We start from the raw sequence: 25,744 nt of genomic DNA, 5'->3' as shown, positions 1-25,744 counted from the left end.
CCATTCTGCAGGCTGCAGCCCGGTCCTTCTCATTTGTTGAGCATCTGTGAACATGCTGACTCGGAGAGTTTCATAGTGGTTACGATTTGCCTGTTATCAGGTAAATTATTATGCGAGAAGTCTTTATCCACCGAGAATGAATTTGAAGTGAAACATGAAAAGCTTGTTGACTTTGCGACTTAAGTTGGACCAGTTGTCAATGCATTTTAAGGGGAAAAGCCTTCGTGTACTTTAAGTATTTGAGCCTTATCTACTCGGAGAAATGTTTTACAGCTTATAACCGAGGACTTTCCAAGACATGTTTTCAAAGCATGGAAAAAGACGACGTGTCGGTGAGAGAGCAACTATTCCACGACCGAGTCCGAGAAATCATTGTGAGTTATCTCCTCATGCTACTTTGTTTTACCGATAGAATGTTTACACGTTAAGTAACAAAGATAACATTTTCAATATGCCAATGTGAATGCGCCCTTGTGTGTGACCTGATGGAATTCCGCAAATCATATTGATTAATATGATAATTGTGCGGCGTTACCCGATGAACCGAATGACTGTTACGGGCATAATGGAAAATGTGCACTAGAACAATATGTTCTCTCATTAACATCCAGATTTTTATAGATTTGTGTGCTCCTTAATTAATGCAAACATTTAGTTGTAAATTCTAGCATTGTGTACTAGCAACAGTACACAAAAGGGGTGTTTTGCTATGAATGCGCACCACAGACAGGGAGAGATGACTTTAGGCATCCTTTTATTGAGGAAAGTTGAACAAACTTTGCCAACAATGTTTGACAAAAAGTATTTTCTAATTGGCACACTTTACAATGGAAGAAAACATGACTTCTCAATTTTGAAATATTGTGTGATACAGAGCTTGTAAATAAATAAAAAAAAAAAAAAAAAAAAAAACAGAAGAGCTTTTGGCGTCCATGTTCATGAAAATGTCTTTGTTAACCCATAATACTGTACAACTCAAACTGAACTTCAGACCTGAAGAACCTTACAGCAAGACACTTCGTTGACCTTTACCTCTTCATAAAGATCTCACACTCAGCATTTATGTGTAGAGCCATGTGTTGTACATATTTTTAAACCACTTCAGTCTATATTGCACTATTACTATTACTAACGAATTACTTAATACAAAAATAAAGCATGGAAAGTAACCTAATTGGCAGTTAAGAATTATAGTGCTAATGTGCATGCACAGTATAGGTTTCATACTTGATTTTTCTATGCCAACAAATGCTTCTCATAGCTATCTGTTTTGTTATATTTTAAGTGTATGCACCTCCTTTGAGTTTTGTTTTTTGTCTGTGTAATGCAAAGCTGTAAATGTGAGATGGCAGGCTTAGTAAAATTCTCAGATGGATCACAACTAGATCATGTAAATCAGATGTATTGTGCTGCCCCAAGCCGTGGGCAGGGTTGGGTAAAAAAAAAAACACAGAACCTCCTGCAGTCATAGCCACTGATCCCTGTCACTGTTATATGTGGTTTATAATATAAAAAATCTGTGCTGACTTAAGTTAAAAGTGAGATTTTGTTCACAGTTCCGCCATTGTCTGGACTGTTGACATTTCACCAAGAACAAATGATTCACTACGAGCTCCGATTCTAATTCATTTAAGACCTACAAACTAAATTAAATTAAACTGTTTAAATTAACTGAAGCTAAAGGAGTATTCTGGGTTTATTGCAAGTTAAACTCGATTGACAGCTTTTCTAGCATAATGTTGATTTCCACAAAATGTATTTTGACTCATCCCTTGTTTACTAAAAAGCAAAAGTCGAGGTTACCATGAGGCATTCACAATGGAATTGAATGGGGCTGAAATGTAAAGCTTATAATTTTATAAAAGCACTTGTGTTTTATTTGAGCTGTAAAATCATAGTTTTTGCGGTGGACTACTAAATTTCTGGGATTACAGGGTTTACGGTGTTGTGTCATCATGGCAACGAAGTTATAAAATTGGACATAAATTTAGACAGAAAAGGTTAGTAAGTGATTTTATCACGCTAAAATAATGTTAACACGCATATTGTTTACATCTTCTGGCTATACTTTTTGCACAGTGAGTATTTGAACATGTACGGATTGACCACATTCACTTCCATTGTAAATGCCTCACTGACTACGTTTACACGGACACCAGAAAGTGGCTTAATGTACGAGAGCATAAACGTGAACATGAGGGACCGTCAATGATTTACATTGCTGCGTATAAATGGGTGTAGTGTATTTGCTTTTCCCACTATACTCAGAGAAAAGTTGAATTCTGTCTGCTACGTTGACTTGTTGTTGGGCTCTATCCTATGACGTTTGTTATTCTGTGTTCACACACATGTGCACTCTTTAAACACCCAACAGAACGCCAGTGGATGTGTTAAACTGCTTTCTCCTAATCCCTTTAGCGGCATATGTAAATCGCATTTTCGTTTACGTGACATTTCAGAATGCCGCTTTCTGAAAAAGCTCTGGAATAAACAGTTTTCTTAAGTGCATGTAAAATGTTTTTTTTTTTTGTTTTTTTTAGAAAATTCTATATACATTTTTGTGGTAATCAGCATTATGCCACAAATGCTGTCAGTTGAGCTTAAATTGTTTTGAACCCAACATATTCCTTTAATTGAGATGTACCATATTCTGATATGTTTTAATAAGCAAGTTAAACCTTTTTATTTCTTTTGTAGATGGTAGTATCCCCAAATAGCAGTACTTGCTGAATTCCCACTTGAAAGCAAACCGTTTTCTGACATTATGAAATTTATGACACTGTCATTTATGTCAGAGTTTTGGACTTGATCTTCAAAAGAGACACAACCTGTTACAGAGAATAGCTGATTTGGCATGATTCCCACTCTGTAGATGCACAAGGAATGCAGTGTTTTTGTACTGCATTTTATTAAGGTGCATATCTGAACATGTTGTTTAACCGTGCACAATAGAGGGTTTTATAGTCTCATCTAAAGTTGTTTAGTACTTCTGAGTCTTTACAGAGTATCGTTCTTATGAATGGACACCATTTTCCTCTTTGTTCAACTAGTTCCTCATGCAATCCAACTTGAGAGCATAATAAGGAAGTGCCACTTAAGAAGCATGCTCTTAACAGTAGTCTTCATGATCTTAAATGATTAGTTGTGTTTTGTTCCTAACCTAGATAAAAAGTTATGCAAAAGTGAAAAGCAATTTTAGATCTTCCTGAACTGAGAAGATGCTTCTAGGCCTCATTCCAAGTCTTTTTGTGTGCGGTAAGGATTACTCATAGCAGATGAATGAGAGAATTCAGAATGTTTCAGCTCAACTGTTGAAGAAACCCTGCCAAATTGGTCAGAACATTCACTATAGATGACCTTTGTGCTGATGCATGATGGTCAGACCATATTATATAGGCTAAGTGGGATCATGTAGTATCAACCAGCAACCACAGTGGCATTGTTCCATATATTATGAATAGAGATCAGATGGAGAGGTTTGAAAACTAGCCCACACTGCCCTTGGATTATGGTAGATTAGGGATAGAATATTTAGGTTTATCTTCTGTCTAGGACCTACAATGGACAGGGGGTTCTAGGCATCAGTAAATATTGTTATCTTTCACCCTTTTTTGTTGTTTTAAAAGGATTTCAGTCAATGATGTATCCACTGCTGTCAAGATGTGTTGAGTCACAGTGTAATTCATGCCACTAAAGTGAGGAGGTCTTATGTTTGGAAATTAATTTGCCCCACCCTAAGAGTTTGTCTGGTTGTAAAGTCTTGGTTATGTCCATGTTAATAGAAATAAATGGAAGGCAATGGACCATGGGATGGTTCACCAGCTTGTGTTGTTTTACAAATACAGTGCAAAACATTACCCCATAATTTGAGTAGTAGTACAATGAGACAGGAAATATTTTATGATATACCCAACTGTTTTATATTAAGGAATCTTTTTGTTTGTTTTTACCAATATATTACCGCTCATTGGATAAATGTCTGCATGTTTTAACTGTCAGTCAGCATATGCTCTAGATTTAGCAAAAAGAAAACAAACTATTCATCTGCTGTGCAAACACCTTTCAGATGTCCAGAGATATGTATCCCACAGATCTATTGTTCTCACAACCATTTGCTCTTTGGAGAGAAAATCCCAGTGTCCTGTCCACTCCCTCATCTCTCTTCCTCTCTGTGCCTTTCTTTTTTTCTTCTCTTGGACATATGGTGTTTCAGAGTTGTTTGATTTTTGTTTGGTTCACCCAATATCTCCATAATATGAATAATTAGGCATTTGCCCACAAAATGCATAATCATAATGCCTGTTTTTATTTTTTTTACATTTAAGTAGGGTTGCAAAATTCCGGGAATTTTCAAAGTTGGAAACTTTCCATGGGAATTAACGGGAATATATGGGAATTAATGGGAATAAACTGGAAATTTGCAAAATTGCAAGTTAGCCTGTATTAGGGAACTTAAATGTAGTTGAAAAAAAAAAAAAAACATCTTACAACATAATCTTGGTTAAAATAACCAGATTTAATGCAAATTCATTTGAATTTCCTCCCTGCGCATTCCTCAATCACATGCGCACAGGACACTACTTATTGCAGGCTACTTACTACAGCAGGACTATTGAAGACACACTACTGCATTGAGCCCAAGAGCTACATCCAGTCAAGTAAGTTTTGATGATATTACTAGGGTAAATATATTTGATCTATGGTATTAAAGTTTAACTAGCAAATACTAAATCAAAATGTGTTTATACATTAGCTAGCTAGCCAGTAAATCAGATATGCTAAATGTAAGCTAGCTAACACCATTTCATTGACAATTTAAGAGGCTAGCTATCATGGTGCTGTGATGCTGTTTCTTCAGCCTTCTGCTAGCCAGTTTTCTGTTATCATACAAGAACGTAGGTTATAGTTTGATTTAGCTTGCTGATTGAGGAGTGTTCATCTATTCATCTAGCCTATTTCTATTCCTATAGCCTATTCATTTGTCCAGCATCAATTGTAAAATATTTTTACCATTCCAGAATATTCCAGTTGTTTAGATAACTATTTATATATCTGTGCATGACATTGCATTAGTGTTTTTTTTACAAGCTTTTTTCTAATCTTATTCTACAGAACAGTGCCACATGCACCATCTGATGTGTGGATACATTTCACCTCAGCCAGTGTAGAAGGAAAGGCTGTGTACATTTGCAAATACTGTGCAAAGACCTATGCTAAGAATGCCACAAAGATGCAGCAGCATATAGCCAAGTGCCCAAAGTTTTTTCCAATATTTCCAAAATTCCCCAGCTTAAATTCCCATGGAAAGTTTCTGGAAATTTCCCGGACATTTTCTGCCCCTTTGCAACCCTACTTCTAAGAGAGATTTTTCCACATGATGACCTTATACCTGAAATTAGGTTAAGGGTAAATCATGATATTAGAGGGTTATTGTCATGCAGATAGTTCCCACAGCAGCTCTCCTCCATGATAAGAATGGGAAAAGTCATGCATTGTCCTTCCTCCATGTTAAAAAAGTAAATATTAAAGAGATTTTGAAGAGTGGTTGTCTGCTCATTACCAAGAATGTATTGAAATCAGAATTTGTAGATTGCAGCTTTGTATGATTTTGATTTAAAAGAAGAAAAAAAATGTTAAATGACCCCACAGTTAAATGAGACATTGGCAAAATTGTCAAAAATTGCTGATACGGCTCTAATGTAAGCACTTGACCTATTGTAGGTGTAACCAGTCCTGCTCCGCTCCGAGTGGGATTCAAACCGGCGTCAGCCGGCATGGAAGGTGGGCACGCTAATGAGGAAGCTAAAGGCTCTTGTGGCCAGGGGAGTGAGGTTACACATACCACACATCTATCAAGTACCAACTGGCTCCTGTTACACTCACTCCCATCCGAGTCATGGCACCACTCTAACCGGTCCTGCTCAACCCGCTCCAAGTGGGATTCGAACCGGTGTTAGCCAGCATGGGGCGGGGTGGGGGCGGGGCACTAACGAGGAGGTGAAAGGCTACAGCCTCTAGGGTCAGTTGCTAGTGCACCTCTTGAGGCCAGGGGAGCCTATATGAAGGCACTTTCTATTATAATTCAAAAATAAATAGTACTGTACTGTTTTGCACTTTTCTAGTCAAAGTATGAATATTTATATTGCAAAACTGCAAATATTGTTGGTTCCTTATGATTAAAGGTATAGTTCAGTAAAAAAATTACCCATTCTCATGTTGTTCCATACCTCTATGACTTCTGTGGAACACAAAAGATGTTATACAGGATCATCCTCAGTCACCCACTTTAATTGCATATTTTTTTCATACAATGAAAAGTCTGTCAGTCCCTAAATTTCTGAGAAGTATATAGGGGCGGGAGCTCCAAACTCCCAGTAAAGATATAGGGAGCCCCTAAACTAACCCAACCCTTTCCCTAACCCTAACCGTGAGTGGAAGTGACGCACCCTTTTGGAGTTGGCGCAACTCTGTTTTGGAGTAACCGCCCCATTCTGGAATATCTTTGCCCTATTTTGGAGATTCTCCGGCCTGCAGATATACTTACTTTAGTGTTCCATGGAAACAATAAATTAATGTGGTTTTGGAATGAGGTTGAGTAAATAATGACAATTTTTAGTTTTGTGTGAACAAACCATTTAATCTCTAAATGTAAACCTATGATATGTTGGAGTGCTGTTGGACAACACAGCATTTAATGTTATGTACGTAAGATGTAAACATCTTGTGTATATTGTCATATTTTGCCAGTGTAATCGCTCATCTAATCCCACTTTTACCTCATTCAACTCTTCATTTGCATTTGAGCCGTAATCTTCAGCTGCCATCTGTCTCTGTTACCTTCCATCTCAAGTCTGTATTGTGGCTGTTCATTCATGCGGAGTTCAGATTCCTAACATTGCACAGAAGAGCCAGCTGGCTTCAAAAATGGGACACTCTGCTTATTGATTTACTTTCAAATGCCACACCATTTACTGTGTGTACCTTTTTGTTGGTCACACAATTAGAGGTCGATATATATACATAAATATTTATACAGTTGAAGTCAAAGTTTACATACACCTTAGCCAAATACATTTAAACTCAGTTTTTCACAATTCCTGACATTTAATCATAGAAAACATTCACTGTCTTAGGTCAGTTAGGATCACTATTTTAAGTAAGAATGATTTATTTCAGCTTTTATTTCTTTAATCCCATTCTCAGTAGGTCAGAAGTTTACAAACACTTTGTTAGTATTTGGTAGCATTGCCTTTAAATTGTTTAACTTGGATCAAACATTTTAGGTAGCCTTCCACAAGCTTCTCACAATAAGTTTCTGGAATTTTGGCCCATTCCTCCAGACAAAACTGGTGTAACTGAGTTAAGTTTGTAGGCCTCCTTGCTCGCACACGCTTTTTCAGTTCTGCCCAATTTTATTGAGGTCAGGGCTTTGTGATGGCCACTCCAATGCCTTGACCTTTTTGTCCTTAAGCCATTTTGGTATGCTTGGGGTCATTGTCCATTTGGAAGACCCATTTGCGACCAAGCTTTAACTTCATGGCTGATGTCTTGAGATGTAGCTTCAATATATCCACATAATTTTCCTTCCTCTTGATTCCATCTATATTGTGAAGTGCACCAGTCCCTCCTGCAGCAAAGCACCCCCACAATATGATGCTGCCACCCCCATGCTTCATGGTTGGGATGGTGTTCTTTGGCTTGCAAGCCTCACCCTTTTTCCTCCAAACATAATGATGGTCATTATAGCCAAACAGTTCAATATTTGTTTCATCAGACCAGAGGACATTTCTCCAAAAAGTAAGATCTTTGTCCCCATGTGCACTTGTAAACTGTAGTCTGGCATTTTTTTATGGTGGTTTTGGAGCAGTGGCTTCTTTCTTGCTCAGCAGTCTTTCAGGTTATGTCGAATTTGGACCTGTTTTACTGTGGATATATATACTTGTCTACCTGTTTCCTCCAGCATCTTCACAATGTTCTTTGCTGTTGTTCTGGGATTGATTTGCACTTTTCACACCAAACTACATTCATCTCTAGGAGATAGAATGCATCTCCTTCCTGAGCGGTATGATGGCTGCGTGGTCCCATGGTGTTTATGCTTGCGTACTATTGTTTGTACAGTACTTCAGGTGTTTGGAAATTACTCCCAAGGATGAACCAGACTTGAGGAGGTCCACAATTTTTTTTTCTGAGGTCTTGGCTGATTTCTTTAAATTTTCCCATGATGTCAAGCAAAGAGGCACTGAGTTTGAAGACTTAAAATACATCCACAGGTACACCTCCAATTCAGTACCCCCCCGCCCTTCCGTCCATTCTGTCAGCCGTTGGTCCACCCCGCCTCATGTGAACCTGGGGGAGAGACGAGGGGAGGTGTGCGAGAGGGTGAGCGCGAGTGGAGACACACAGAGAGAGAGAGAGAAAGTGGAGAGAGAGAGAAGAACTTGCTTGCTGCTCCCGGACGCGCCGTTGCCCGGTCCTCAACCGTTCCTCCGCCCTCTGGCGGACGCCAGCTTACTCCAACCCCCCGGCGGATGGTAGCAAGTCCTCCGTCCCTAGGCAGATGGCCGCGGCTGCTCCCCTGGCGGATTGCACCATGAGGACTGCGCGATAGCGCATCCCTCCTTCCTCCTGGGTTTCTGCACCACTGTAACAATTAAAGGTTGGGCAAGGAGGAGGTGGGAACTGGCTGAACAGTAAACATAAGGTTTAATGTAAAATTCAACTTAAAACAACTTAAGATGTTTCTCTCTCGAACCAGCATCTCCGGCCGCCCCTTATCTCAGTCTCCCGCTGATCAGCTGATTCAGCACCAGCCGTGCTCCATCACGGCCTGGCCACACCCTCCTCCTCGTCATATATACATACATACCATGTTGTATTAGAATACTTGATTCTGATTGGCTGGAATGTGTGCGTTAAAATGTTTAATGCACAGATGGTTCTATATTTATGCGTCGTCAGCTGTCCTCTGTAATGAGACATTGCGAGAGTTTTATGCCTCTGTTCAGACTACATCTGGATGTGTATATAGTGTAGCAAGTCTGATGAGTCACATCACAAAAACACAACACCATTAAGTCATGCAATGTTGTCTTTAAATCAATAGTGAAGTGCTACTAGAAAAACAGAAAAGATACCAGTGTTCATCAGCATTGTACTAAACAATCTAGCCAACTGTCTAAACTGAATTATACATGTAGACACTCAAAGGAGAAATTTTCAAACACTGATTCTTCATTCAGTTGTATATAGCTTCAAATGTTATTTTTGAGAATGAAAATGAACCGTGGTCCGGACCTCGGTGACCTCATAGCTGGTTACGACCATGCCTCTTCTGTCTGCTCTGTTACAGGGTCTCTGTCTGACATGTTCTTGATAACCTATATTTGCATTTGGCAATGTATCTATCACTGCATTTTGCACAGCATGTCTTGTAGTTGTACTTGCCTGTTCATGATTAGGTGGCTCATATTAACAGCATGACTCATACTGCAGATGGCTGTGAGAATTTGTGCCATTGCTGATACTTAGCTGTCAACGTAGCATTTACACCCACTCTCACCAAATGTTTTTTTTATTTTTGATTTAGTACACTTAAAGGAATAGTACACTTAAGTGAAAGTCTGTCATTATTTACCTACTCTCATGTTGTTCCAAACCCATATGAGTTTTTATAAATTTTTTATGCAGAACACAAAAGTCAAAATACAAATTAATATCCCAGTCCATCTTTTCAATACAGTTTCAGTTGATAGTGACTCACTTTAAAGCTTAAAAAGGATGCATAATTATCATAAAAATAGTCTATGCAGATTGTACAATTTTGTTGTCCATTGTTTTGGGCTGGTTGGGATGCCCAAATAAACAGTGCAATATTTTGATAGCACCACAGTGTGTACACCTTTCGGGGACATCAATCTAACGGATTGTCTCTACGTATTACACTGGGATAGGAAAAAGTATTTAAACTAGGGTGAAAATTGTAAGAAATTTACCTAATCGAGAGTCATTAATATTAATCATTAACAATAATAAACTGATATACAATATGCTTGAAGTGTGTGCATTAAAAATGAGACTCCTCGGCTATGCTGGTCCATTGAAGTCTGTTTTTCCCCTGTTGTTTAATATTCAGACATTGTGAAGGACAAGCAACAGTATGTGACCTTCATGTAGTCTGTTTTTGTTTTACCAAAACCATGTTGTTTTCATGTTAGCTCAATGCATTTTATTTTTTCTGTTTTAGATTTGCGTGCTACTTTTCAGTTGCCTGTACATCTTGTCCCACCTCATTCTCACTCACTTCAAGAAGAATGCTGAGTTTGTCACCGGTAAGTTTTACAGACACCTCCATCTCCTGGAATGGACAGTTGTTTGTCTTCATGTAGTCAAAGCACAACTGTGATTACAACTGTTCTGAGAGCTTAACAACATTTCTAAACACTAACTTTTTGTGGGTCAGCACAACCTGACATGGTAGTGCTCCTGCACTTTAAATGTTGTTTAGTTACTACCTACTTCATGTTCAGATAGTAAAGTATGTTTTCCTCTGTTATTTGGCGAATGGTTTTGGTGCATTTTTTTGGCAGTTAAATTATAATGAAATAGAGGAGTCAGGGCATTTGATTACTGCAAACAAAAGTTTTGTAACATTGATGGAGGCCTGCAGAGGGATTGTTCCTGAGATAAACAAAGCTCCTCAGTCTGAACACTGCCTGCGGTTTCATAAGAGAACGCTACCTCATTTTTTGGTGTTCTCTCTCTCTCTCTCTCTCTCTGTCCGTTCTTCATCACCCACTATATTATCCTTTACTCCCTTGTTACTCATTCATCTGCATTGGACTCAGACAACGGCTCCAGCCTCATCGTAAGCAAAGACCACAATGTGCTGTGCGCATTTGTGGGCTGGTAATGGATTAATGTTGTCAGTTAGATCATTGTTCGGTTCTCAATTCTTTGGAAAAGCTTGACGGTATTGAGATCGCTTCTCAAGTTTCCTAGATAAGTGAGAAGAATATAACTGTAGGCAGAGTGCCAAAAAAGGGGCAGGAGCTCCAAACAGCCAGCAAAGATATAGGGAGCCCCTAACCCTTTCCCAAATTCTAACCGTGAGTGGAAGTGAACCCCGCCCCCATTTGGTGATCTCCGGCCTGCAGCTATACCTACTTGAGATAAGCGGCTCTGACATGAGCAGAATGGTGAAAAGGGGTACGTATGTGTTTGTGTGTGTTAGGGATGCACCGATACTGGTATCGGAATCGGGTCCGAAACCGCGCTCATGTACTTGTACTCGTAAAAATGCTCCAATACCAAAAACCGATACCATCTGACATACGAATGTCATTACGTAAACATTTTGTGACCAGGACAGTGATATTTTGAAATGTACCTATTTCCAATGAGAAAACGGGCAAATTTGTGTCTTTTTGTTCACATAAAGTCAGAAAAAACAACATATGAATCCAAATTAACATGTATTTATACTAAAGTAATACAAAAATGACTACAGAAGATTTAGAAGTGAGTAGTTTTTCGAGATTTACGATTATACTGTAAATTACTTTCACAAATCAGCCCCCAAATGTACTCATCATACTTCAAGGTGTCCAGCAAGATCTTGATGCTGTTGTAATCCTATTTGAGGTCCACCGAGTGAGCCAGGGGAAGAGACGGGTACTTTTTACCATTATGGAGCAGCACGGCTTTGAGGCTCCTGGCTGAGCTGTCAATGAAGAGGCGCCACTCATTCTGGTTACAGGCGATTCCGATTGCCTCGAATAGACTGGTCACATTGTGGCAGAAGCAGATCCCATCTTGATGGGTGAAGAAGCTGGAAAAAGGTTGGTGACGCTTCCTCTGATCTGCGACTTACACACTTTAATCCAACAAGTTCCACTGCTTGAGCCTAGACGTCAAAAGCTCGGCACTGGACTTGGTGAGACCAAGATCTCTATAATCAAGTCGTTGAGGTCTTTTTGGTTGGGGTAGTATGGGTTTCTCTCCTCAGCTCCACTTCTGAAATTGTCATCTGGATCTACAACGTCTTCCTCGCTCTCTGACTTGCTGCTCTCTTCTAAAGGTGGCTGCTCTCTCTCCAGTGGAGTGGGTACAGGGAGCTCATGGCAGTGTGGCATCGGGGCGATGTATGAAGGAAGGTCCGGATACGTGATAGCAGGTGCATTCTTGCCAGTCTGACATTTGGAAGGGTCCAACATGCAGAAGTAGCAGTTGCTTGAGTGGTCAGTGGGTTCCCGCAAAATTCTTGGGATAGCGAACATCATGGCTCTCTTTTCCCCTCTGTTCCATCCTACAAAAATACATTTATCTCACCCATGACTAATTTGTAAGTGATTCTCGCAACATTTTCCATATATGATATATTTTTTCAATAATATTGAAAATTGTAAAACATTTTAAAATGAAAAACTTTTACAATTTTAAAAATAATTTTTTTTTATAACATACAATTCTGAGCAACAATTGTCCATCTTACCTTCCAGAGTTTTTTTGCAGTGCTCGCGGGTGAAATGAGGTTCCCAGGGTTTGTCTTGATCCCCGACAGGCATGCCGAAATATGCCTTGTAGGTCTCACACATCTTAGCAGATGCTTCTACGGAGTAATTTTTCGCTCTTGTCTTGATAAATTGACCGCAGACATAGCAAAATACATCTGCTGGATGCTTGCAGCCTCTTGATGCCATCTCAGAAAAATGCAGATATGTATCCACTTAGGCAGCTGGAACTAAACTGAACTGGTGGGCTTAAGGCCTCTGTATTTATACTACTATTTATTATCGGGAATGTTCTGGAAAATAGGTAAATTTCAAAATATCACTGTCCTGGTCACAAAAGCAAAGTTTGTGGGGAATAATAGCCATTTTCTTTACTTTTGAGGCATAAACAATTAGGAAATAACACTTACTACCCAGGAACCAAAAAAAAACGGTGATAATTACTGTGATTTACGTAGCGACCTGCTTTTCCAGATTGGGAGTCTGCCATCATTATGTCAGAGCTCCTTCGTCTAATCGGCGAGTATAAAAATAAAATAAAAAAAAGTATTGGTACTCGTTCTCAAAAAAATGGTATTGAACATCCCTAATGTGTGTGTGGCTCTAGAGTCTAAACTAAGGCCTATTAGCTATTTTTAAAAATGGGATGAGTCGTTTGTCATATCCACCCCTACTTCCTGTTTCAGAATGTCTGAAGTAGATTAGTGTTGTTGACCAACAATCATTTTTTTTGTCCACAGATGACATTGAGGATGCCATTGTCAACAGAATTGCGTAAGTAACCAAAACTCACTTGCATGTGCTAAATCTGTGTGTTTAGGATTGTTTTCTCTCTCTCTCTCTCTCTCTCTCTCTCTCTCTCTCTCTCTCTAAGGAAACTAAAGTGCTAAAGTATACACTATTGGCTTCTTATTAGATTGGCCTGAATGGTTGTAAGTGGACAATTTGCCCTTTGCTCCTCCAGCGTGGCATTTTACAACCCCCTCCCTTCACAGCTGGCACTGGGCCTGCTGCAATGCTTTAACACATATCCTCTCTGTTATTTCCTTGTTTTTTCTCACTCTTCAGGCTGTGGCTGTGTACGTTCACACTCTCAGTGGCCATGTGTGCAGTGCTGCTCTTGCCCATCTCCATCCTGTCCAATGAAGTTCTGCTTACATTTCCACAGAGTTACTACATGCAGTGGCTCAATGGATCACTCATCCACGGTACGCATGCCTAAATGAATAACTAATCAGTTCACATTGATTGCACATGCCTAGGCCTGTCGCAGTTATTAAATAATCACCTGATCGCAATTATCTGAGATAACCGTGATTTATTGTGCACTTCAAATTCTAATAATATTTTACAATCTGAATTTTAAGAGAATAGAAATGCCATGAACCGTGCGTTTTTGTGTCTCATTTTCATCATGTGAGCACTCCAAAGAACTCCAAATATAATACTTTATAATATAATATAATATAATATAATATAATCAGGCTGGGTTCCAAAAACAACAGTGTAAATGTAAAATGGACCAAGACTACAGTTTACCAAACATAGAGATATATTTAAGTATTTGGAAATATTTTGATATTTAAAATATTATTTTTCCTTTTATTCCACCCCTGTGCAATATTGTTTTTAAAGTTTTAATTTAAAGTTTTAAAACGCCTTAATTGAAATAATATATCCCTATTTTATTAGATGATTCCAAGTTATGAAGGTGTTCTGAAGCACACATACCCCTTAAGAAATATGACAATTTGCGTGGCAATTAATCGTCATATTCGCATTAACTGTTAATCGTCAGTCTAATTTCATAATCGTGACAACCCTACACATGCAAATTATGTGACTCTAACCATGGGTTGTATGGGGATGGAACAGCATTCAATAAAGGAAAAAAAAAAATTGGCATTTTGTCAATCAATTAATTTTCTGTATGCTTTGGTCCAGTTTATTGTTTGATCCAGTTTACACATTCGATCTCCAGTTTGTGAGTATACTTGCTAAAAAAAAAACACAAGTTCATTATATTTAAGTACTATGCTTCCCTAACGTAGTTATCAAAGTAATTAATTACTACTTCATCAGGTTCCCCAACATTTTGTAGCCTGAACTAAATTTACTGTAACTCTTTTCACAAAGATATCAATGTTTTGTTAATTTCCTCAATGACTTAGTTTGGGAACACAAAGTTTTACAGCTCTGTTATGTCTCTGTTGTTATCACATTTGTTGGACATAATAGCCAGTCTGCCAGAGGATCTAAAACATTATGGCTGTAACTTCAAAGCCACCTAATGTTCTTTAAACTCAGTTTGCCCAGATTTGTAATTTTCTATTCAATTTTCTAATGTAAGGGAAAAAAAAGACACTTTTCAAGTGTTCTATAGTGCTACATAACACCAGACGTCATAAGCTGCAAAGATTGTATTTTATAACAATATAATTAGCCAGCCAATTTCAGGCCAGGTTAGAAATAAACAACAAAAAGCATTATGATGCTTTACTTGGTTGAAGAGGCAATTAGAGTTACTATTGGAAGGGGTTGCCATCTAGTGGTTTATAAAAAATGTATGTTTCATATTACATCTACTTTTTTGTTGTTCATCTAAACACACAATCTAAAGAATATATTTTAACAACATAACTCCATCCTATAATACAAGTACAAATCTGTATTGTGTTGTGGCTGTGCTGTAAAATCTTTCAGTCTCATCTCATTTATGATCTCTTTCTCTCACTCAGGCTTGTGGAACCTAGTCTTCTTATTTTCAAACCTCTCTCTGGTCTTCCTCATGCCATTTGCCTATTTTTTTACTGAATCAGAAGGGTTTGCAGGGTCTAAAAAGGTAAAAATATGATTTTATTATAAAGTAAATGCATTTTAACAATATTTCAGTTCAGTTTAGTTCTGTAGCTGGTCTCCATTGATATGTGTGTGTTTTAGGGTGTTATGGCACGGGTGTATGAGACTGCGGTGATGCTTCTCCTCCTCAGTTTGCTGATACTGGGCATTGTATGGGTGGCATCAGCTCTCCTCCATCACAACACTGCCCGTGAAAGTCTTTATGGTAAGTGAACATCAGCTGTTTGTGTGCCTGTGCAAAATTATAGCCTATTTGCTGCACTGTTAAGCTTGTATTTGCCTTAGATTGATTGGGTAGTGCACAGCTTATGATGCAGGAGATTGTTACATAGGCTATCTAGAAGTCTTCCACCTTTTCTACCATGCATTATAAAATAGATCATGAAAAAGGCTCTGCTGTTTCCTTTTCTCCAGACCTGTGGGAATATTACCTGCCTCATCTCTACTCTGGAATCTCACTCTTTGGAGTTCTGCTGCTTTTGTGTAAGTATATCAAAATTAATCTCACTGAGATGGTTATGCGTAGCTTTTCTTATGTTTTTTGTTTTTGGCTGCTTATTGTTCTAACAATATATCTTTCATATTAAGGTTCAGTTTGGTCTTTTATTACACTGATTGATTTCCTGTGCATTTAGTTTTGCATCATCTCATTTCCTTTTTTGTCTCAACAGTGTGTACACCCTTTGGGCTTTCACGTATGTTTAGTGTCACTGGGAGCTTATTGGTCAAGCCTCGGGTAGGTGGACAAGCTGTTGTTGGGATAAATTCTTATGTTGAGTATTAATCATTAATAAATGCACACAAAACAATGTGTGTCTGTGTGTGTATGGCATTCAGTTTGATCTTTCTTGTCTTCTACTAGTTGTTGGAAAATGTAGAGGAGACAATGGACTGTGCAATGTTTGAAGAGGCCTCTCTCTACAGGAAGCTGAACAGTGAGTGTCAGGAAGACATATTGGCTCACAAGACTGCTTTAAAGGAAATTGCCCCACCTTATAAAGATCTCACTCCGTCTGAAGATTATATATCTGAAGAAGCTTTATTGGCACAATAAGCATTGCTTTGTAAAAACTCACATTTATTTTGCTCTCTGTATCAAATGCTTCAGGAAATGCCTCCTGCTGGATCAGTGTCAAAGTAAAGGCAATCAACAAGCAATTTTTGAGTGTGCGGGCCAAACGCATTGCTTTAGGTGAGAGCATGCCAGTCACAAGTCAAACTGTTGAACACATTAAATTTAACTATGTTTTATGCATTGCTCGTCATCTTATTTTTTTTTCCATTTCAGAATTGCGGAAGAGAGCATCTCCATGGCAGCGCAACCTGGGATACCCACTTGCAATGCTGCTGCTTTTAGCTTTAACTGTAAGAACAAACCTTTTGGAATTTAAAATAATTGTACAGGCCACAGCTGTACCATTGTGGTAAAATCAAATGTACTGTCTTACACAGGTGGTGTGTGTGCTGATGGTGTGTTTTCATGTACTTGAACTCCTTTTTGATGAGTCTGCTATGCCTAGAGGAATGGAGGTGAGACCTGAGACATGAGTATAATGCAAAAACAACATTTATATTTGACATCTCTCATACTGGAATTATAAATGGGCCTGTTGCTGTAAGGGAGACCAGGAGCAATTGCAACCCACTAAATGTCTAGTGCTACAACTGTGCAAAATGGAAGCATTGTAACATTCAGATTTTAAATTCAGTATTATGATGAAGACTTTCTCAATGTAAATAATTTTAGTACTATTACATTTGGTACATATAAGGGTCAATGACGTGATGCTCTTTTGTTGTTGTCTGGATCGATTGATTTATTATTAATTACAAAACAATTACTTGAATACACTTCTACTATGATGAACATGTTTTCAATTTCTTCAAAGTCATTTTAATATTTTTCTGGGGCCTAAAGTCAAAACTTTAAGTGGTATAACTGTTCGGAAGCAGTGAAAATAAGTCTCATTAAAAGCTGACATTCAATTTTTGGCAAAAGTAGTTTGGAATTATATTTTATTACTATTTCTTACAAAATAAGCAATGGCATTTTTTTTTACTAGTAGTTTTTGTAACCGACATGCAAGGAGCCATTCTGTTGTGATGTGACAAAACAAAACAAAAACACAAGAGACAGTTTGAGCAGCCCGGTACGTGGCCAAGAGGAGGCGCTAACCATGATAAAAATATATATATTATAGCATTACTCAACAACCAGTTGCTTGACCTGCACAAAATAGGTGTTGTTTTAAAGCTTAGACTTATCTTTACAATGAATATAACTGATCTGACCGATTTACAAATACTGCTTTTAAATTTGCTGATAAATTAGAACTTCCATTTTCATAACTCATAAATTTGTGATCACAACAATCGTATTAAGAACCAGTAAAAAGATAATAAAGATCACACAGCCATGTGTTATATATCTTTGGAAAGGTCTTGATTGGTAGAATATAACGAGCAAATGTGTTTCACTCAGAGACCAAACTACAGTGAGTATTAGCCTGTGAAATCCACATGTAAAATAAACAGATAAACAAAAACATTCACATTATGGATATAAAATTGCATATCCCAATTTACAGCAGGCGGCTCTGGATCAAACAAGCCCACACTCAACGTAATAAGATGTGTAGATGCTGACATATTGCTCAAAGAGTGTCATAACAAGCTATGGTGGCTAATCGCTAATGGTGTCTCTATAGTGACAGTTTCTCTGGGATCCATTCCCTTCAGCACGATCCTTCGCATCATAGATTTCTCAGATCATCGTCATTGGCTGTCTAGAGAGTGTTAAAATCCATATTTGGGAGGAGGCGTTATCCCATGTGGGTTAGCTGTGCCTGAGCGCACATACACAGACTGCGCACAAGAGGGCGCTCAACTCAAATTATTTTGGAGTGATGGAATAAAGTGCCAAAGTGAGCTGAATTTTATTATTAGGGACTTATATATATATATATATATATATATATAATTTAGTTTTCAGTTGTTCTGTTTCAGTGTTCAATAAAACTTGCTTGGAGATGTTTTTGGACACTTTGATAAATAAAAGTCTGCCTTGGGAACCATGGTCACATATGCTGTAACTTTTGATTGCTTTGTACCCTATATATAAAAAAAATAATAATTAAAAAAATGTTGGAAAACAACACCAAAGTTAATTTTATGACTTTCAATACCTACTGTCTAAAAGGTATCATTTCAAATTGAATAATAACAGAAAAGTGTATTTTTAGCTGTCATGTTTTGTCAGCAATGTTGTAGCATGAGAGTCTCTGAGCATGATAAAAATGTTTTTTCTTCAAATTTTCAACGTTTTTTTTTTTAAATTGATACATGCAATTGACGTTCTTTGCAAAAAAAAAAAAAAAAAAAAACAATTGATTTAAAAGCTCTTACTTTTGGGTATGCCATTTAAGCAGAAATCCTTAAATGCCTTCAGGGTGTAAGGGGTTCAATTTAAATGCTGACACTTATATATTTGTATATGTACATGTATATGTGTATGTGTGTGTGTGTGTGTGTATATATATATAAAAGCATTTTTTTGGGGGGGGTCAAATGGAGTAACCCTAAAAACATTTAGATTTTGTGACTCAAATTCATGATATTTGTAAAAAATATTTTTTACTTTTTTTGGTCAAATTAATGTTAAAGGGATTGTTCTCTCATTATTCACGTACCCTGATACTATCCCAGATGTGTATGACTGTCTTACTTCAGCAGAACACAGTTGAAGATTTGTAGAAGAAGATAGAGCTCTGTCAGGTCCTTATAATGCAAGTAAAAAGTCATATTTAGGCTGCATAATGTAATCCATGCGACTCCAGTCGATCAATGAATGTCATCTGAAGCGAATCGATAGGTTTATGTAAGAAACAAGTCGTTAACTAAAATGTTTTTAACTTTAAATCAGCGCTTCCATCCAGGTCTCTGATGCTGCTTGAAATGGCCAAACTCTCGCTAACGTCACGTTTGTTCTTCTGTTGTACATAAGCGCCGCTTCCGAATTCTCACGTGAACTCGCCGACACGCTTGCCTCACGCGACAGCTACGTAATGCGTCAGCTGCTGGCAGTAAGCACTTTTTTAAAGTGAATAACATTTTAATTATCTATTTATTTTTTACACAAACGTATCGATTTGCTACAGAAGACATTCATTGATCGACTGGAGTCGTGTGGATTACTTTTATGCTGCCTAAATGTAACTTTTGGACCATCAAAGTGCTGGCACCCGTGTACTTGAATTATAAGGACCTGACAGAGCTCTATCTTCTAAAAATCTTCAATTGTGTTCTGCTGAAGAAAGACAGTCATACACATCTGGGATGGCATCAGGGTAAGTGAATAATGAGAGAATGTTCATTTTTGGGTGAACTATTCCTTTAAGATGTGTACACAAGTATATTCAAGGTGCAAGGGAAGTATTTTAATACCTTTTACTTTGTGGGGTTACATGACATTTTGGAAGTCATTAAATACATTTTATTTTTGTAGAAAATGCTATAAATGTTTTTTTTTTGTATTTATTATGAAACCAACTTTACACAGGTTTTTAAAGATTTCTAATTGTATCATCTCAGACAACCTTATTTGTCTATGATCGATAAATGTTTCTTATACTAAAAGATGGCAGGTAGATTTGTACTCATCTGTGAGTTTTAAAGGAATTGCAGTTGTTTTTGAAAGGCTAATGCTCCCAACTTCTGTTGTGTTATAGTAACAAGTTATTACCACAGTGCTATAATGAGTGCTTCTCATTGTTTCAGGACCCTCACCTGGGGCTTGCTTCTTTCTCCATGTTTGGTTCTTTGGGAGCTGCAGTGCAGGTGGTCATTATCCTGTATCTCATGGTCTCCTCTGTCGTCGGCTTCTACAGCTCTCCACTCTTCACTGGTTTACTGCCGCATGCACAGGACACCACCCTCACACAGGTACAGAGATGCTTATCCATAAAGACAGATGAAGGGGGACTGGGCTGTCACATATATGCTTAAACTTGGCTATAAAGAGCCACAACATCAATATTGTGTATGTCTCTCCACAGATTATAGGGAACTGTGTGTCTCTTCTAATACTCAGTTCAGCTCTGCCTGTCTTCTCTCGCACATTGGGTAAGCACATTAATAATATTCATAATTTTTACACAGCTCTCTGGAATACTTGATTCGAATTGGTAAATGGCAGCATTCTAGGGTTAAATATTGCAACCGTTTTCTTGTGTAGTTATTACGTTTGTTCTAGACTTATATCTATTCTCACAAAATAAAATAAAATTTCAACCCAAATCAATATCATGCCAATTTGTTCCTTTATTTGTTAATTAGCTGTATAGTAAGCAAGATAATGTACAGTCATTATGGTAAAATAAACCACTTCAGGGTGATACAATACCTGATCGCCCTGTTATGGTTTATTTTGCAATTAGTGACAGGTGGAAAATACACTATATTGCCAAAAGTATTCGCTCACCCATCCAAATAATTGAATTCAGGTGTTCCAATCACTTCCATGGCCACAGGTGTATAAAATGAAGCACCTAGGCATGCAGACTGCTTCTACAAACATTTGTGAAAGAATGGGCCGCTCTCAGGAGCTCAGTGAATTCCAGCGTGGTACTGTGATAGGATGCCACCTGTGCAACAAGTCCAGTCATGAAATTTCCTCGCTACTAAATATTCCACAGTCAACTGTCAGTGGTATTATAACAAAGTGGAAGCGACTGGGAATGACAGCAACTCAGCCACGAAGTGGTAGGCCACATAAAATGACAGAGCGGGGTCAGAGGATGCTGAGGCGCATAGTGCGCAGAGGTCGTCAACTTTCTGCAGAGTCAATCGCTACAGTCATGTGGCCTTCAGATTAGCTCAAGAACAGTGCGTAGAGAGCTTCATGGAATGGGTTTCCATGGCCGAGCAGCTGCATCCAAGCCATACATCACCAAGTGCAATGCAAAGCGTCGGATGCAGTGGTGTAAAGCACGCCGCCACTGGACTCTAGAGCAGTGGAGACGCGTTCTCTGGAGTGACGAATCACGCTTCTCCATCTGGCAATCTGATGGACGAGTCTGGGTTTGGCAGTTGCCAGGAGAACGGTACTTGTCTGACTGCATTGTGCCAACTGTGAAGTTTGGTGGAGGGGGGATTATGGTGTGGGGTTGTTTTTCAGGAGCTGGGCTTGGCCCCTTAGTTCCAGTGAAAGGAACTCTGAATGCTTCAGCATACCAAGAGATTTTGGACAATTCCATGCTCCCAACTTTGTGGGAACAGTTTGGGGATGGCCCCTTCCTGTTCCAACATGACTGCGCACCAGTGCACAAAGCAAGGTCCATAAAGACATGGATGAGCGAGTTTGGTGTGGAAGAACTTGACTGGCCTGCACAGAGACCTGACCTCAACCCGATAGAGCACCTTTGGGATGAATTAGAGTGAAGACTGCGAGCCAGGCCTTCGCGTCCAACATCAGTGTCTGACCTCACAAATGTGCTTCTGAAAGAATGGTCAAAAATTCCCATAAACACACTCCTTAACCTTGTGGAAAGCCTTCCCAGAAGAGTTGAAGCTGTTATAGCTGCAAAGGGTGGGCCGACGTCATATTAAACCCTATGGATTAAGAATGGGATGTCACTTAAGTTCATATGTGTCTAAAGGCAGATGAGCGAATACTTTTGGCAATATAGTGTACATTATCCCTTATAAGGGTAACAGGTTTGGTATGTAAACCTTTACTTCAAACAGAGTGGTTTGATTTGGGTTTGTTTGTCATATATTAGCCAGTTATAATTTCATGATGCAGATAAACCGATATATTTGACACATTGGTGGACCTAGATTAATATGGCCTATTGTAGCATTTTCTTTTCGGTCCACAAGAGAGCGCGTGGTAGCAAAGATTCTTTCGGGTCAACTGTGTGTTACAGAAGCAAAAATTACATGTATTTAGCTTGATATTCCTCTCTTTTCATTTAATGATGTTTAGGAATCACAAGGTTTGACCTTCTTGGAGACTTTGGACGGTATAACTGGCTCGGCAATTTCCACATTGTTTTCCTGTACAACATGCTGTTTGCTGGGCTCACCTCTGCCTGCCTCATTAACACAGTCACATGGGCCTTACAAAGAGAACTCATTCGTGCCTTTGGTTAGTCTCATATTTGTTTTTGCAAGTGTGTCTTTGTTTTTGTTTGGGAAAAAGCTGGTCCCTTTTTTGACTTTTTGTAATTTCTCAAATATCCCAGATGTGTATTACTTTTTCTTCTGCATAACATTTTTTAAAGATTTATAGAAGATTATCTTAGCTCTGTAGTGCCATACAATGCATGTGAATGGTGGCCAGAATTTTGAAGCTCCAAAAAGCATATAAAGGCAGCATAGAAGTAATTCACATGACTCCAGTGGTTAAATCCGTATCTTCATAAGCTATATGATAGGCGTGAGTGAGAAACGGGGAGGATAATTTATAGTAAAAAAGGAATTCCTTTTTTACTATAAATTCTCCTCCCTGCCCAGTAGGTGGCAATATGCAAAAAGAATGTGAATTGTCAAAAAAAAAAAAAGAATGTGAAAGTGGAGGTTGATTGTAAAATAAGACTTAAATATTGATCTGTTTCTCACCCACACCTATCATATGGCTTCTAAAGATATGGATTTAACCACTGGAGTCTTATGGATTACTTTTATGTTGCCTTTATGTGCTTTTTGGAGCTTCAAAGTTCTGGCCACCAATCACTAGCAATTCATGGACCTACAGAGCTGAGATATTTTTCTGAAAATCTTTGTGTTCAGCAGAAAGAATAAAGTCATTCGCATCTGGGATGGCATGAGGGTGAGTAAATGATGAGAGAATTTTCATTTTTCGGCGAACTATCCCTTTAATAATTGAAGAGTTCGTTCTGACATTATCTCACAAAGAAAAAGTGTGAGTAACAAGATTTGTGCTTGTGCACACATTGTGTCTAAAAGGACAAGGGGTGTGCTACACTGCCAGTGTTTGTAGTTTGCCTTTGGGTGAGGTGTTCCCATTGCAGGCCATGTTTCTCTATGGGTAGGTCTCTTTCCTCAGATAGAAAAAGCACAATTCTCTCAGGAAAGTGAGAGGGGACAGGAGGGGAGAAGGGCATCTCCCAGTGTCTGGCTTTTGTTGTTTGATTGATTTGCTTGTTTTCAGCAAAAACATTGCTTGCCAAAATGACCTTTTCTGTGTTTTAGATCAAGGTTACACATCTAATGTTGTTTACTCTCCCTTTTCCTTTCTCCAGGTCTCCACCAACTGCCTTTGACTGTGTCTCGATCCACAATCCCCCTCAAACTTCTCCTGGCCAGTGGGCTCTCAAAGATTCACTGAAGAGCGATCATCTAATTGGTCATATCATTGGCTGTTGAAGGCTTTTTACCTTCTGGAGAAGGTTCTAGTTGCCCGTGTCTTTCGCCTATTGGACCAGAACTATGTCGTGTTCAGTCAATCATAGGTGAATAGTCACCACGGCTGTGATCTCACAGGTTGGCTGAACATTATACTGTAGTATGTTGACCAATTGGACCTCCTCGTGGGATTCTGGTACTACATTTTATTGTGAATGTGTACCGTAGTAGTATTAAGCATATTACTGCATTTTAAAACAGGAAAAAAGGGATCTTTCTGTAGCCCTTTCTTAATGGCAGATCATTGGACACCGCTTGAACAAATGCCTTATGAAAAATGAACAATGGCTTTTGACATGTGTCCAAACAGGAGCTATTTCAGAAGATGACATCACACCCATGACCACGTTTCCTTTTCCTGGTGGTGGAATGAGAGTGTTGATTTCTCTCCTGGTGGGCCCCCACGCTTTCCCTTTGTATACCACTATTTTTAGTGTCATCCAGCGAATGTACTGGGGGTGCCTACTGTACTGCTGTAGGGAGCCATTTGCAGGATGTCCAGTCTGATGTGTGATAGGGTTTGTCCTCTAACTGAAGAAACTTTTTGGGGAAAGGGATGAAAGTGGACCAGTGCTGATCTTGTTAGATTTTATACTGTGTTTGAGGAAACAAATGGGAATAAGGTTTAAAAGAAATTGAAAATGTGGTTATGCGTCTTCGGAAAGTTAAAAAAAATTGTCATGTATCATTGATGGCTGATGCTGGTTTCAAGCTTAAGGCCAAGTTAACTGTGAATGTTTGGGGTTTTCCCTGTATTTGTTATTCCATATGTGAATCTTTAATGTGCAATATGGTATTATGTAAAGTGAACATCATTATACAAATCTAACTTCATTTGTTCAGATGGCCAATTGAGGCAGGTTTGTGTCAGTGGTGTCTGTACTGATTAAAGGGAAAGTTCCCTTTAATGAGGGTGAGTTAATGATGATAGACTTTTCATTTTTGGGTGGACTATCTCTTTAAGAACACCCAGATTGGGAAGTAAGGTCAATGTTTGGCTAGTTTGGACCTTTTTAGGTTAAGCAGCATAGAGGGACAATCAACACACATGTCCATTTCCTCTTTCATGGACACTAGGGTGCTGTGATTAAGATAAACGGGTCTTTCTAAATTCGATAATCACTCATTATTGTTTTTTTTATGGTGCAGTATTATTTATGGTGTACACATTCAATTTATTGATCACTTTTATTTGTACAGTTCTATTTATATACATATTTTTTCTGTACCAGCAACATTTTAAACAAATCTCTTTCAGGTGGTGGCCAGTAGGAGACAGTATGTCAAAATGCATTATGTATTAGCTCTCTATACCTCAGTATTTTGGGATCTTTCTTAATCAGTTTCTCTCTTAAGTCCAAGCATACATTGTAGCTTTCTCATTTTAAAACCTGATACTTTTATAAATCAAACTATGATATTTTCATTGAGTATCTTTTACTGTCCTATAGCTATATTAAAGGGATAGTTCACGAAAAATGAAAATAGTCATCATTTACTCACCCTCATGTTGTTCCAGACCTATATGACTTTCTTCTCCTATGCAAAATGACAGTGTCAGTCACCATTCATGGTACTGGAAAAACGAGATGCTATGAAAGTAAATGATGACTGAGCTGTCTCTTTTTGTGTTGCACAGATGAAAGTACATCATTCAGGTTTGGTTCAAAAAGAGGATGAGTAAATGATGACAGAATTTTCATTTTTGGCTGAACTATCCCTTTAAGACCAATCTGGGTACGTGTTTTGTAAAAAAAAAATATGAAAAAAAAATGCATTTTTAAAGAATGCCTTTGTTAAGGATGGTAATGCAAAAGACTGATGGTTGAGGTCTGACAGGCTGTATGTCCTGCATTAATGAATCATATGAGGATCACTTTTCCATTATTAATGGCAAAACAGTTTTATAGACAACAAAGAAAACACAGTGAGCACAATTTTTGTTGATA

The 25,744-nt window shown here is 38.4% G+C and overlaps 1 protein-coding gene across 2 annotated transcripts; it reads left to right on the top strand.

The window, feature by feature from the left end:
• Window positions 1–49: 49 nt before the first annotated feature.
• LOC127420294 (limb region 1 homolog-like protein) lies at window positions 50–25,215 on the top strand. 2 transcript variants are annotated; one of them, XM_051662463.1, is made up of 16 exons: window positions 50–374; window positions 10,244–10,328; window positions 13,250–13,283; window positions 13,578–13,717; window positions 15,248–15,351; window positions 15,450–15,573; window positions 15,783–15,851; window positions 16,040–16,104; window positions 16,231–16,303; window positions 16,477–16,560; window positions 16,657–16,733; window positions 16,821–16,898; window positions 20,145–20,309; window positions 20,423–20,489; window positions 22,354–22,515; window positions 23,633–25,215. In XM_051662463.1, exons 1-16 carry the CDS (start codon window positions 312–314, stop codon window positions 23,716–23,718), a joined length of 1,476 nt encoding a protein of 491 aa, XP_051518423.1. In that variant the 5' UTR covers window positions 50–311; the 3' UTR covers window positions 23,719–25,215. The 2 variants fall into 2 exon arrangements, with proteins under 2 accessions (XP_051518423.1, XP_051518424.1); XM_051662464.1 differs by lacking the exon at window positions 10,244–10,328.
• Window positions 25,216–25,744: the final 529 nt, after the last annotated feature.

The sequence above is a fragment of the Myxocyprinus asiaticus genome, chromosome 29 (genome assembly GCF_019703515.2).
Source record: "Myxocyprinus asiaticus isolate MX2 ecotype Aquarium Trade chromosome 29, UBuf_Myxa_2, whole genome shotgun sequence".
NCBI lineage: Eukaryota > Metazoa > Chordata > Actinopteri > Cypriniformes > Catostomidae > Myxocyprinus > Myxocyprinus asiaticus.
Note: the sequence above shows the minus strand (reverse complement) of the source record. Positions and strands in the feature narration are given on the sequence as shown.